At 44.9% G+C, this 14,122-nt stretch overlaps 5 protein-coding genes across 5 annotated transcripts; 2 read left to right on the forward strand and 3 right to left on the reverse strand.

The window, feature by feature from the left end:
• Positions 1 to 1,383: 1,383 nt before the first annotated feature.
• On the reverse strand, positions 1,384 to 2,733 carry GL218_03796 (uncharacterized protein; the record flags this gene model as incomplete). Its single annotated transcript, XM_033580374.1, has 1 exon — positions 1,384 to 2,733. The coding sequence occupies one exon, from the start codon at positions 2,731 to 2,733 to the stop codon at positions 1,384 to 1,386; it is 1,350 nt and encodes a 449-aa protein (XP_033436449.1).
• A 3,821-nt stretch (positions 2,734 to 6,554) lies between these two features.
• Positions 6,555 to 7,796, reverse strand: GL218_03797 (uncharacterized protein; the record flags this gene model as incomplete). The annotated part of the gene is made up of 1 exon (XM_033580375.1): positions 6,555 to 7,796. One exon carries the CDS (start codon positions 7,794 to 7,796, stop codon positions 6,555 to 6,557), a length of 1,242 nt encoding a protein of 413 aa, XP_033436448.1.
• A 2,008-nt stretch (positions 7,797 to 9,804) lies between these two features.
• GL218_03798 (Pyrimidine-specific ribonucleoside hydrolase RihA) lies at positions 9,805 to 11,252 on the forward strand (the record flags this gene model as incomplete). Its single annotated transcript, XM_033580376.1, has 4 exons — positions 9,805 to 9,841; positions 9,893 to 10,165; positions 10,237 to 10,271; positions 10,326 to 11,252. 4 exons carry the CDS (start codon positions 9,805 to 9,807, stop codon positions 11,250 to 11,252), a joined length of 1,272 nt encoding a protein of 423 aa, XP_033436451.1.
• Positions 11,253 to 11,486: 234 nt separating this feature from the next.
• On the reverse strand, positions 11,487 to 11,934 carry GL218_03799 (U6 snRNA-associated Sm-like protein LSm8; the record flags this gene model as incomplete). The annotated part of the gene is made up of 3 exons (XM_033580377.1): positions 11,487 to 11,681; positions 11,747 to 11,823; positions 11,907 to 11,934. 3 exons carry the CDS (start codon positions 11,932 to 11,934, stop codon positions 11,487 to 11,489), a joined length of 300 nt encoding a protein of 99 aa, XP_033436450.1.
• A 1,456-nt stretch (positions 11,935 to 13,390) lies between these two features.
• On the forward strand, positions 13,391 to 14,029 carry GL218_03800 (uncharacterized protein; the record flags this gene model as incomplete). Its single annotated transcript, XM_033580378.1, has 1 exon — positions 13,391 to 14,029. The coding sequence occupies one exon, from the start codon at positions 13,391 to 13,393 to the stop codon at positions 14,027 to 14,029; it is 639 nt and encodes a 212-aa protein (XP_033436260.1).
• Between the last annotated feature and the right edge of the window lie 93 nt (positions 14,030 to 14,122).

The raw sequence follows: 14,122 nt of genomic DNA on the forward strand, positions 1-14,122 counted from the left end.
ACTCGTCATGTTGGGCTCAGATGCCTTAACTGTAAGTCTTACACCTTAGCAGTATATCCGATTTGGTTTGTGAATAAGATTTAGGATTTATGTTTAACAGTATGGATGATTTGACTTCAAGCACTAGAAAAACAGCGTGTTTGATTGCCGAAGATGTTGCGAGGTGGTAAGATAGTAGAGGGCTGTGTCTAATAGATGCAGAGAAGTAGGGGTAATTATTTTGCACCTTGCTGAAGTTGCGCAGATTAAATTGTTGAGTAATAGTTTGAGGAGTTTTGAGGATTTTATATGATGAAGCATGGAGAAGGAACAGTAAATCTTTAGGATGAAGTGCGAACTTTACTGTTGGAGGGTCAGCGCGAACCTTAAGATTGAGTCACTTTTAGGTTTTTTTCTGTATTTTCTTAGAGACATACCTTCCCGCCCAGTGCGTAGGGAGATAAAAAGAGAAGGAAGAAGGAGCAGAAGTTGTCCAATGTAAATTATCTAGCAGTTGCCCCATAATCGCTATTGCCTCTGCTTAAGATAGCATAACAACCATCCTTCCCCTTTTGCCAAGGTTGTTACACAAATGGAAGCTTCGATTATCGTTACCTCATTTTATTATTCCATTGTCTAAAGCTAAAGCTGTCTAAGGCAGGTGCTTAATATAATTGTTCATTGAAGACTGCCTACATGTATCTAGGAGGTATGTAGTTAGCTCCTTCTATGCAAGGTACTCACAAGCCCACATAGGAGGTAGCTTTTGCAACTATCGTCACAACTCTTAGATACATTCATACGAGTATCAAGTAACTTAGAAAGGTATAACGGAAAAACGTTTCCTTTCATATACACATTCCTCACTACAAAATAGATATACTTCGTACCAAGGTAGGTAAGGTTAGATACATGTATTTAGTAACAATCTCTAGTAAACAGCAGAAAAGGGGCAAACGTCTCCTTCAAAACAACAATTACAAGTGTACATGACCTCAATGACTATACCTACCAGGCATTACAGTACATTAGGTACATAAAAACAATATATCTTGCAGGAATAAATCATGTAAAGACAATATTCAAACAGCCGACTCGAGAAACTTATGCTAATGAATGCCCGATGGATCTAATGCTAAGATACAATACGCCAACCGAAGCCGTTCGAGCTTTTATCGAACGTGATCCCAACCGTACGCCATGCATTCCTACCGATGCAAACCTCCCTAACCCAAATTGCCATGCATTTTGCACCCGCAATGAATCCGCCTGCTAATTTTACAATCATCTAACCAGCCGGTATTGTCCATTCGACGAAACTTCGACTCGCCAGCATTGCGTAGCTCGAGGAGCGTACACATGAATGCTGCTATCTGATTTGACTAGCTGTCTGCCCCAGCGACTCTATGCAGAGACCTTCAGTAGGGGTCCTAGTACCATTGGCGAGGACGTTTCTGTCGTATCTTTTTGCAGCGTCTCTTCAACGGGTTCAGCGGTCGACGAGGTTTGATTCAGTTGCGATGTGTTGGTAATATTGGCAAGTGTAGAGCTTGCTGATCGAGCGAGCTTCTTATTCCCCTTGGCCTTGGTTGGCACGTTCTCCTTTGTATCCTTCTCGTTTTCCTGGGAGCTTGAAATAGGTCGTAGCGTTGGTCTCCGAGCAGCTCTTCTACCTCGCCCAAAGGAGTCTGAACTTCGCAAGAAATATTCTTCTTCATCGGAAGAGTCAAAATCCGCAGTGGGCGTTGGTCGTACTCGACGGCTTCTCTGCTTTGTGGTCACATCAGAAGCGTCTGAAGACTCTATCGATAGGCTCCTGCTCCTTGTCCTTCGATGGCTATGGTGTTTTCGGCTTGATGTATTTTTTCTTGTAACGGTCTTATGGAGTGTTGAAGTTGATTCGAAATCTGTCGGTAACTCGCCGCTCCTAAGTTTAGCTTCTACTGCCCTCTCGTGTACTAGCCGGCTTAAGCTAGGTGCATCGCTCATCGTCGTCTTACGACTAACGTGGCTAGCCATGCTTCCACTTCTGCTAACAGGCACTTTGCCTTCCATGACCTTCGCAGGCGGCGGTGGCTGCAACATCCACATAGTAGCGTTTTTGTTCGTAGGCTTCTGTCGCACAATCGGGGGGTGATATTCATTGACGGGAGGATTCCTCGGCGCGAAATAGAAGTTATGTCTGTCTTCCTCAGTAACCGTCTTAGGTTCCATCCCTAATCTTGTTTCCAGAAGTCGACCGGCTGATGATCCCGCCTGCTTAATCGCGTCCATCAGCTTATGACCTGTACGGGACAGCTCATGACCCCATAACTCTTCATCTTCCCTTTGGTAACGCTTTCGGTTCCAATCGTCCGATAAGGTAGTTGAAAAACTGAGCTTGCCGTCTTCCGCCACGGCAGTATGACTACTTACCGGGCTCATGCTGTCGACCTGCGTACTACTTTCGGCAACGCTTGTAGTCTCCTTGCCGGAACTACTCAGGCGCTTCTGGCTGTTATTCTTACCATTGCCGCCGGTATACTTCTTTGATTGTATTCTCGGCCCCATCATTATCTCCTCCGACCAGTACGGATTTGTATTGAAAGGGTCAGGGTGGCGGTATGATTTAGGGTTCGCAGCCTGAAAACGCGCTTTCACTTCGCTCTCCTTCTTGGCCAGCGCCTTGGATTGTTGGTGATGCCTTGCCTGAAGACATGGTGCACAAGAGACGACGTAGAATATGGCAGATTGGACAGCAACGCCGAACGACATGATAGATATGGGGTAGTTTCTCCGTAGGGGGGGAATAGAATGTACAGGTGCCTATTGAGGCTTATATCGAAGACAAGAGAGCTACCATTAGCAACAGCATTGGTGAGTGATTTAAGGTACTTCGTCGGGGGTAATCTAGAAGTCGTATCGAGAGTTTGGAGTTCGGTAAACGGGAAAAGGTTCGCAGAGAAAGCGGCGTCACACGTAAAACTGAGTTTAACTAAGACAAGACAAGTTTAATTCTTAGTTTCGTCGAGCTTAAAGCTAATCAGAATACAAGCTTGTTTCTTTAGTATGTATGCTGAGCTGAGGAAAGTTCGTCGGTAAGGAGAATAAGTAAGTACGTGGATCGTCGACTTCCAAGACGCGGTTGCTCGTGAGATAACTGCACAAGGAAAAGGGGGCAAAACTGATTGCTAAAAGGGTTCGGTGAGATGTAAAAATCGCTCAATTGGGTTATGAGACTTGAAAGTTATAGGTTGGATAAGTTGATGATTGAGCTACCCAAGTAAAAATGAACGTGGAAACTAGTCTAGTAGGATAGTAGAGCAAACAAAGTATCCTGTTAGTAGTAGAAGTCGTTATGTAGTGAGAAAATAACCAATGATGAAACTGAATAATAATACGCTCAGTCGGTAGGCAAAAAGGTCTTGATTTACAACGAGAAAAACGAAGAAATGAGACTTGAAGCCGCCGCCGGCAACGAACGGGAATAACTAACGAAAAGGAAGTAAATGAGTGGAGGGAATTCGGAAAGTGAATTCAGGATTCGATGTAAACTGCGTAAACTGCAGTTGGCGATGGGCAAATGGTGTGGACGATCCCACGCTCTACTGCATTTGCCTGCATCCTAAATGTACCTGTGTAGAATGTATAATGCAGACCAGATGGTGATTAACCAATAATATCAGACGGAGAAATGGGGGTTTGCCTAATTACGCTCATTCGGTTTCAACGCCACAGCTTGGCTTTGTTCACGATGCAGGGATTATGGTAATATAACCCCTGTAGGTGCAGTAAGTATTCTGTAAGTGCTACTTTAACTAACCCCCCGTATCCTCCTTTGCCTTTGTGGCATACCGCTAATTCAGCACTGATGAACCTTGCTGAACCACAGAAGGTGGGGTTCATCGAACTGATAGTCTCCGCAGTGCCCGCTAATCCATGTAGCCCACGCAGCTTACGATCCACCATTGTGGCACATTCATTTACGCATACGTCGCTACTAATGGCTGGCCTTGCTTGCTAGGAGCCTTCTCAGGTCCAGGCGTTCAGCCCCTCGTTTTGATCCTCAAATTGGAATTTGGATAATCCCTCGCTTACCTTTGTACATAATACATGCCTGCACAATCTCACGTTTTACCCTTGGGTTTCTACATAGATTAAAGGTCTTGCATAACTCCCCGCACAGCATCTCCAGGAACCATGTAACTCCCGCATCTGATAATAAACCAAAAATATGCATAATGACCCGCCATTAAGAACCCAGAAATTCGATCTAAGATGCACCTCTCTTTTGCCTCGTGTCGACTCCTCACTTAATAACTGGATAGCTCGATGCAAGAGGGGGGAGTATACAAATATGTATTCACCTATCTTTAATTTACACGTATATACGTGTAATTGAATATGGCTGCCTATCTGGTTGAATAGTGGCTCAGCCACGATGACTGGCCATTGATGACCATAATCATCGTAATAGCTATGATGACCACACGTCAGAAGCTTAGTGATCCAAGATTATCCCCTCTACATACTATGCAAGGATCGCCTACTTCTATCGCAACCACAGTCATGAAATACCAAATATGTGTTGATGCATCTGTTTATGAGACGCCGAGATATACGTTAGGTACCTAGGTAACATACAAATTCATAATTATACCAAATATGCTTCATTGACGCCACGTAGCAACAATTTGGTATTATTCGAATCACTTAGCTAAGTCGAATAGTTCAAACTCCTATAATAGCCTTTGATTGGACATATTCCCGAAAAAGGTTTGCTCTGTAACACTCTCACACTTGAGGACTTAAGAATATATGTATACCTAACTACCTACCTACCTAGGTATCTAATAAATTTTATTGGGTTTAACTTGGTTACATTGTGAGGGGAAAGCTGTCACACGTGGGCCTTATCTATCATATTTCGTTAACCCTTGAGCCTCTATCATGGTTACACATTTTTTAGTAATAAATGATCGTTTTTCTTAAGTAAGACCAAGAACTTACTAGCAGAGAGACCAATATCAAGCATGCAAGTCCATCATATGTTTACCTACCTAGTTACCCAATATAATAGAAACGTGTCAAATGTGTCTTTGGTTGCACGAAGAGAACTCACTCAAGCCTCTAAGTTAATAGTTTACATAATATATAAACCCTACAGCCCTTAGCCGGTTATGTACACTAGTTGTGTAACAAGCAACAAGCCTAAGCCTAAAGCCTAGAATGTATGACAAATACCGAAACACTTGTCTTACAATATGAGGCAGGAAACTGATACCTACCCAGAAGGGATGCCGCCATGGAACAGTTGATACGATGCTACATGCAGATGTCAAATATGAGGAGGGACCTTATTCGATGAGATCTCTTAGTGGGGTGTTACACTTAATATGTTGCCATGACGTACATTCTCTATCTCCTACGAGAATCATGAGTTCATCCACATCCCGTGGGAGTGCTAAGACTATCTACCTAAAGGTCTATCGAGTAAAGTAGAAGAAATATAGATTTTATAGGTTTGTAACTTAGAGCTAAGACGTTAATTTGAGAAAATAGAAACTGTGTACCTCTGCTTCCCTTCCACTCGAGGATATTGGTACAGAGCAGACACAAGAACAGTGAGTTATTTAGACAACTGCCTATACGTGGCAGGAATTCCCCATAATTTCTACCCAAATGAATGCATGAACACTAGACTGGCAAACTCTACAACTTGAGGGAAAGCAAAGAGCCGGAAAATATTGGGGCTTTCTCTCACAAGCCAACTTGCATTATATCTATCCTTGACTTGGGTCTCTTTAATTTCTCTCCAGAGAAGACGCCCCTGACTGGTGTTAAATTTGCTCATAATCTATGAAAGTGGTTAATCAATAAAACAGACATGAACTACTAATACATGCATTAACATGGAATTAAGATGATTTCCTCATGTTTTTTTCTTCCTTTTTTTTGCTATACATAATACAAGCCGCAAGTCACCCCCATTGATAAAGTATTCGGGAGAAAGTCAACAACTGCCGCACGTCTGCAACCTAACAAGATAGCATGGACACAGATAAAATGAAAGTATACGCATTCATTGAGCTATTTGAATTTATAGCCACTACAACTAAGAAATAACGACGCCCAGTATCCGTCCTCCTATAGTGGACTTGAAAACATTGGTACAGTCTCCGGCTACGAGTTGTAGTCATCAGGCAACGGGTAATTCCGTACGTCTGTATAATAACAAGCTGCAATTATCAGGAAAGAAAAATCATAAGTCACTAATACAAAGCAAGGATGACCAATTCTGCGTTTTCTCAGGGAAACGGCAAGAGGAACGTCCATCTTGCAATCCAAGTCCAAGCCCTTTTTTTCATAAGCGATAATAGATGTCCATGTGCATAATGGGATTCGATACGGTGTGATGTGTCGAGGAGAATACTGTACAACAGCAATATTGACCGTTGGTGTAGAAGGTGTGATGATGGTGATGGTGGTGGTGGTGGTGGTGGTCGAGTCTATGCAATATTCACAGCAGACAAAAATGTATAAAGAAGTGAAGATGGACGCCCCTGAGACACCCATGACGTGATATTTTTAACATATCATACGTCCCATTCTTTTTCTTCATCATTATCATCTGTCTCCTCGGGAGTCAGGGCAGCAAAAGAAGAGTTGCTGCTGGTCAGGATCGGCTTCTTGGTGCCATTGACCGGAGCCGGGGCCTTAACAGTGGGGGTGCTTGTGGCGCTCCGACCGTTGGTAGCCGGAGCAGAGGCAGCCGACACATCAGCGGAGACATCCTTCTTCTTTCCCTTCTTTTTGGTCTTAACCTCGCTCCACGAATCCTCTTGACGGAGTAGCTCCATCTGCTCTTCCTCCGAAGGCATGCTGGACAACCAGGGGTCGGACTTCTTAGTGGTTCCGACAGCGCTCACAGTGCTCGGCTTTGTGGGTTCAACCTTAGCTTGTTGCTCGAAAGTGTCAAGGGGTTGGACCGTGCTGTTTTTGTTGGTGGATTTTTCATTCCAGGCATTTTGGGCACTGGCTGTGAAGCTCGAGCCGTCCTTAGCGGGTCTTCCCTCAGCGATACGAGCAGTTCGTCTCTGTTGTTCCTGCTTAACCTTGCGCTCCTTTTCCTCTTCCTCACGGGCAGCCTTAGCGGCCTCAGCCTTTTTTCGGTTCTGGCGTTGCTTCTTAGTCTCAACAACTTCGGGTGCTTTTTGCTTTCGTTCCTTGGGCTTCACAGAATCGGTGTCTGTAAGACGGAGGACGGAAGGGCCAGATGCGACAGGCTCGAGCATATCGGATACATCACGACTGTCAACAGCTCCAACTACAGGAGAAGTTTGGGACGATAGATCGTCATCAGCATCGTCAGCATGTGAGGAAGGGACAGATGCCTTCCCAGCTGATGCATCTTGGATCTCTTGAGCTTTGGACTGCTTGACAGACTTCTGCTTCTTATCGTCAGATTTCTTAGTGCTGAACTTAGTTCCTGCATGGGCGCTGGCTAGCTGACGAGCAAATTCACGGTCGGCTTTCTTGCCAGCAGCTTCGTCCTCGTCTCGATTGAAATTGACATTGGGTGTAGTGCGTTCGTTCGATGTGGTGGTCGGAGCTTTTGGCTTGGGTTTGGGCTTCGCAACCTTTTCAATCTTCTTCTTAGTATCGGTCACGAGATCGGTATCATTTTGTCTTCCTGATTGTTTGGTGAAGGAGCCGCGGCGAACGGTCCTCTGAGTCTTCTTTTGCTGGTTCCGATACCAAATAACTCCGCTGATCGCCAAAATGACCACCCATCCGCCAATAGTGGTGAGGGTCGAGTGGCTAGTGGAAATATCCATTATGAACCGAAATTGTAGAGGGAACTCCTCTGTAAGATTCACCAACTAGGTCGAAGTAACAGTGGAGGTAAAGGAGATTGATGGCAGCACCAAGTGCCTCGATGCGATGGTGTCTCAACGATGCTCAATTGTGCGTGGACGTGCTTCGCAAGACACTAATTGTACGTAGATCTTTGGGAAGCTAAACCAGTGAAGGAAGGTAGTGCGTCGATTATGTCGAGCAGTGCACTGTATATTTATAATACCGGTTAAGAAAGAGTGTGAAAGTAATGCAGCTGGGGACGAAGGATGAACATTGAACGATGCAAGCTCAGCTGAATCAGAAACAGATGATTCAGTGTCGATTTTATTAAATAACAAGGTATTTCTCTTTTTTTTTTGTTGACGAAAGAAAAACTTGTTGTATAATACGAAACGGTAAGATAAACGACAAAGTGAAGGTGGTTTTGCACTGCACCGCACAGCTGCACAGAGGTCAGAGGTAGTCTGTTCAGGTTTCGGCAATGGGATGAATTGACTGATGGCTGATGAGTTGATGGTGTAGGGGAATTTGGATTTGGGATAAGCTGTCATCAACTGTTATTGACCAATCGGCATAAAGTACAGACTTGTACCTAAGATGTGGTAGGTATGAGCACCTGGGCACTGAGGTATGGAAGTCTAGAAGCAGAAGGTTATCTTGTCAGCCCGTGTAAAGGGGTTCAATGTTGAAAGCTGTCCAATACTGGAAGTACACTAAAAGTACCTAACCTTAGGTACCTCCTAACACTAATAAGAGGTACAACTGATGGTGAGTCTCCACTTAATATACACTAACTACAACATTTGAACTGTCTGTTTTCCGTATCGCCTTATCCCGTTACTGTATTAGCGTCTCATCAAATTCAATTGTATACGTGGAAAAGCCCCTTAAAATTGACGAAATAGAAATTCTATTCGCTTGGCCGTAAAGTTGCTGAGCGACCTCACAGCCAGCGTAATTCTACACTCGTACATATGTGACTGAGCAATTGACAGATTCAATTTGATATGGGGTGAAAATATGTAAAAATCGTAAGAAAGTTCGGTTGGTCAAAAAACTCCCGTGATGCAGTCCTCCCTTACTATGAAAAATGTTCCCAGCCTGCATAAAACATGCAGGTCTAGATCTAATACCAAGATTTATATTTTTCTTTGTTAAAGTATTTCCGTGGAGTGGCTAGTTTTGGGGTTGATATCTAAAACTGATGCCGCCATCCGATTCAGATAACCCTCTTATAAGGCTGACGATCTCAGCTATCAAGTCCTGTTTTAATATGCCTACCTGTTAATATATGATCAGCCAACTATTACTTAGATCAACCCTCACTTGTTTCTTTAATGTATACCTTAGGTATTTGATGCATGTGAATGTTTCAAACATGTCAAGCTTTCGACAAACTAAAATATGTATCAATTTATAAAATAGTGGTGATGTGTTAAGTACTTGTTATCATGCATTTAAATAATTATTTGATATAGTGGATTCGCTACATGCTGGCTCTTTGTGGAGTTGTTAAATAAATACCTAGGTATATATATCACTAAGTTTCCCTGGTACCTTCCTTTAATCATGGAGTATTACTGCTTGAATTTATTTAAAAACAATTGGGTTGATATTTATTGCGGGCAGCTTTGAATACATAGGCAACTTCAAACAGTACGAAATATGCGGAAGCTGATGGAGCGCGTACATGATCTCCGCTTTCCGGTAGACGGAGACTAGCGGGATCGTCTCTCCCCCCCGCAGGTCACCGACGGTAGGAACCCTGGGGGTCACGTCACACAGTAGACTTTAGGTATTAAGACATAATAAGAGGTACCTAACTTCCCACCTGTAGCCGCATCTTATCGATAATATCAGTCGTGACTTTGCTTCTTAACCCACACGCCTATCCAGTAAATATTTAATATCATATCTACTTCAGTGTTGCTCTAGAATTATATAGAACTCCGAGTTAGAATTCTCTAAACATTCGCTGCACTAGTCATGGCACCAAGAAAGATTATTATAGATACCGACCCAGGTAAGTAGCAGCAAAGGGAGATATTAAACTTGTATCTTAACTATTTTATAGGCGCCGACGATGTTATAGCTATGCTTCTCGCCCTGGCCTCCTCGCCCGACGAGCTAGAAGTGCTGATGATTTCGGTGACTTATGGTAATGTGGTTCTAGAGGGCTGCTTGCGAAATGTAGTCAGCATGTTCCACGTTCTCGACCAGGAGATGGAGTGGCGCAAGTCTAAAGGGAAATCATTAGGCTATGAGGTTCTACGAACTTATAAACCTATTGTTGCTGTCGGCCCTGAGCATGCTCTGGAAGATGAGATTTTAATGGCAGATGATTTTCGTAGGTTGAGAAATGTAGATGTATGCGGAGTTGCGCTAGATGAAAAATGCTGACGAGGTGCTTTCTGGTAGATGGAGCTGACGGCTTACACGGTGTTCACGAAGCTGTATGTTAAAAACATAACTCGTTGGTGCGAGACTCGACTAACATATTCTAATAGCAACCTCACTTATCACCGGCTGATACTTGGAAAGCTCTTTTCAAGGATGGACTTGAGGGAAATGCCGAGGATCCCTCATATTTAAAATATTTCACGCCGTCGAAAACGCCAGCACATAAAGAGATCCTGAGAATCCTGAAGGAGGAGCCTGCTGATACGGTCTCAATATGCGTCCTGGGCCCATTAACTAATCTAGCTCTAGCTGCTTCGGAAGACCCCGAAACTTTTCTCAAGGTCAAGGAGGTGGCTGTTATGGGTGGGGCTATAGAGTGCGAGGGCAACGTAACGCCAGTTGCTGAATTCAACACCTATGCCGATGCCGTTGCTGCCGCTCGAGTGTTCGCTTTGACGTCACCGAACCCGGCTTCCACTATGCCACCCGTACCCAAGGACAAGGCAACTCTACCGCCGTATCCTGAAAAGCTTTCACGGCCCCTGAACTTGAGTCTGTTCCCACTTGATATTACTACACCTCATCTCCTAAACCTAGGCTTCTTTCTGGAGAAGATTGAACCGCAGCTCGCCGGCAATAGCCCGTTAGGAGTATGGATAAACACTTTCATGACTGGCATATTCCGTCAAATTACCTCCATCCTCGGTCCTGAGGTGGAACCGGGCCTATCGCTTCATGACCCTTTAACCGTCTGGTACATGCTCACAGGATCTGATCCAGCGTGGAAGCTGGCAAAGAATGCGCCAGAAGATATCCGTATTGAGACCTCGGGACAGTGGACTCACGGAATGCACGTTTCGGATCGTCGCGGTAGAGCACGGCCCGACGGTGTGACGACTTTTGAGGTCCCTAGGGATGAACATGGCTGGCTCAGCTTGGTGAGGGGCAATAGAATAAACAGATACGTTAGCAGTCCAGGCGAGATGGAATTTGCGCCATTCCTAATGGAGCGTCTGTTCGGGCGAAGAAGATAGTAATTAAAGAAGACAACGGGTTGGTCACCATATATCTGACACGGCGGGGACGATAAAGATGTCAGCAGAACGCATATGTGGGTATCATTAGACAAGAGCGTACCCTATGAGTAAAGCTTCCAGATTCCTCTCTCATGTAAATGCAATTATTATTTTCTCCCCAACGCCAAAAGTGCAATCTCAAGGTATCAAGAGCATGTGTTTCAGGGCATGATCCGCCGCCGCCGTCGACTCCTATATATGTTTAATACCACCAATTGCCGAACCCTTTACCTGTTCCCAGTTGATGCTATCGTCAAGAGACTCGTCTACTAAGCCCACCACGCAAACATTGTCTCCCCGGACAAGGTAAAGACCCAAAGGGACTTCGGTAGACGGATCCGTATCGTCGGGTGTTCGGATGACGCGCTCGACTGCTTGTCCAAGGACCTGGATACGTGGGATTAGCCGCAGACTCAAAAATCTAAAAATATAATATAATGCTCCGCCCTTACCAAGTTGGTCATCTGGTCACAGCTCAAGAGATTCCCCACCAAGGTTCGAGAGTCAGCTGTAATTATCAGGACCTTCTCTACGCGACTGTTAGATTCCTCGCGCTGTAAGCCTTGCTCGAGCCTCGATACTAACAAGGTCAAAGGGTATAGCGTAACTTACTGTTGATATAATTATTTAAGTTGGACATCTTGAAGATGCAGCTGTTAGGATCGAAGGTAATCCTTACTGGCGATAAGATCACGAGGTTAAGTTATAGCTACCTTAGGTAGCTATCTGTGCAATTTTTAGGGATTGCGGGGTGTAGAATAAAGTATTAGCGATCTGAAAGTGCGTAATGTTAGACTTGATGCACTATCCGTCAGGCAGCTTCAAGCGGTACCTCAAGTTTGGAGCTCTCCACTATTCAGATCGAACAGAAAAAGCTCAAGTCACCAAGCCACAGATTTACATACAAGTAACAAGCTTTTGTGGCTTGTGCTTGCCTTTTCGGCTCTCCATATCGGCCGATGCAATTGACGGGGGCTAGATGAAGAATGCATGGATTTGGATGTACCGTAGCTATACTTAGGTACACAAATAGCGGACTAATTATTATTTCGACATCCGAGGCGGCCGAGATCCGTATAAGTGACTTAAATTAGCCCCTTTGAGTACTCAAGTATTTGGTGAACTTCCTTATAAGGAAATTTGCTTGTTTTAAAGTCGCCCTTAATTTTCTCCCCAAAATCCCCCCCAATAAATATACGAAGGCAAATGGCTAGGCTCTCAAAGGAATCTCATTAATTCTCATTGATGGGTTTAAAGGACTGCAGCTTAGAAAAGAACTGTGCCTCGCCTCTGTTCTAGAACAATAAAACCTATAAGTTCCTTTTACATCATAGTTGTGGCCAGTTCCGATCCTTAAGGCCAATCAATTGGAAGCGTTTGGTTTGAAACATCACAACCCTAGCCGGGGTCATTTGTTTTGACTTGCGGCCTTCAAGACCATTTAGTCATAATGATTGGCTATCACTATTACCCCTAGTTCACCCCTGTCGTCCTTGCACATCACCACCTTTCTCGTACTAGCAAGATACGGGAAGGTTCAAGCACTTTATTCACTAACATCATTAACAGACTGACCAGATTCAGGGGCTTGGCTTCAGGTGGCACCTGCTAGATTGTCCAGTTACATGTTAGGAGGATCGGCTACTTACAGTAGGTATCTAAGAGATCTCTTTGTCTTATACCCGGATACTTGATATATATCCTACGCTGATCCCGACATTAATAGTCCCTCTTCTTTTTATTCACCACCCAACTAAGTCTTGTTCGTGTCTGGCAACATTTCACTCTCTTTTACTTTTTTGTATAACGGGTATTATCCCTTTACCTTTCTAAACAATCACCTTCTTTAAACAACAACCCCTAGCGGTTCCATTCTTTCGTTCTATTTTCGTTGCCAAACCACAAAGTCACTATCTTCAGGCTGAGCCATAGACACAAGATTACGTGGACCAACACGAACAATCGACCCAGATCCTATAAAAGCAAAAAGCAAACATCGTTCTTTTTCACAGGTTGAAAAAGACGTCGATCAATTACCACTTTTGGAACTATTAAGATAAAATCTTTCATCAACACCAACACCAACCACCATCATCATGAAGGTTCAATTCGCTTCCGCCGCCGGTCTCCTCTTGGCTGGTCAGGCTCTTGCCGCTCCCCGTGTTGTTCACGAAATCCGTGATGTGAAGACCGCCGCGGCCATCATTGCCGAGGTCGCACCCAGCACCGTAGACTGTGCTGCCGGTGGCGAGTGCGTCAAGTCCGACGTCATCGGTCCCCTACTGGTACAAGCCATGCAGCAGTACGGCATCTACAACCCGGCTCAGATGGCCGGTATCATCGCGCTCACGGCTTTCGAGTCCGTCGAGTACACTTTCAAGCACAACGTCTCCCCCGGCCGTCCTGGCCAGGGTACCTCGAACATGCAGATGTTCAACTTCAACCTCATGTACGCCAACTCCATCCCGGAGCTCGCGAGCCAGGTTGCTGGCGTCGGCGAGGATGCCCCCGATGACAAGAAGAACGAGGTCCTCTCCCTCGTCAACGACAACAAGTACAACTTCGGCAGCGGCCCATGGTACTTCAGCACCCAGTGCACTCCCGATGTCCAGGAAGCCCTCAAGAAGGGCGACGACGCCGGCTTTGCCGCTTACATGGGCTGCGTCGGTGTCACTGTCGACCCCAAGCGACAGAGTTACTGGGACGCCGCCAGGAAGGCTTTTGGCCTCATGTAAGCGTGCCGTTAGCCGTTTGTTTGACACTATGCATGTAGGAATGATGTATGAGGCATTGAAGTTGTCAGATCATACGGGCGTTTTGGGCATTGC

This window comes from Daldinia childiae (assembly GCF_008694065.1).
Source record: "Daldinia childiae strain JS-1345 chromosome Unknown Scaffold3, whole genome shotgun sequence".
Taxonomy (NCBI): domain Eukaryota; kingdom Fungi; phylum Ascomycota; class Sordariomycetes; order Xylariales; family Hypoxylaceae; genus Daldinia; species Daldinia childiae.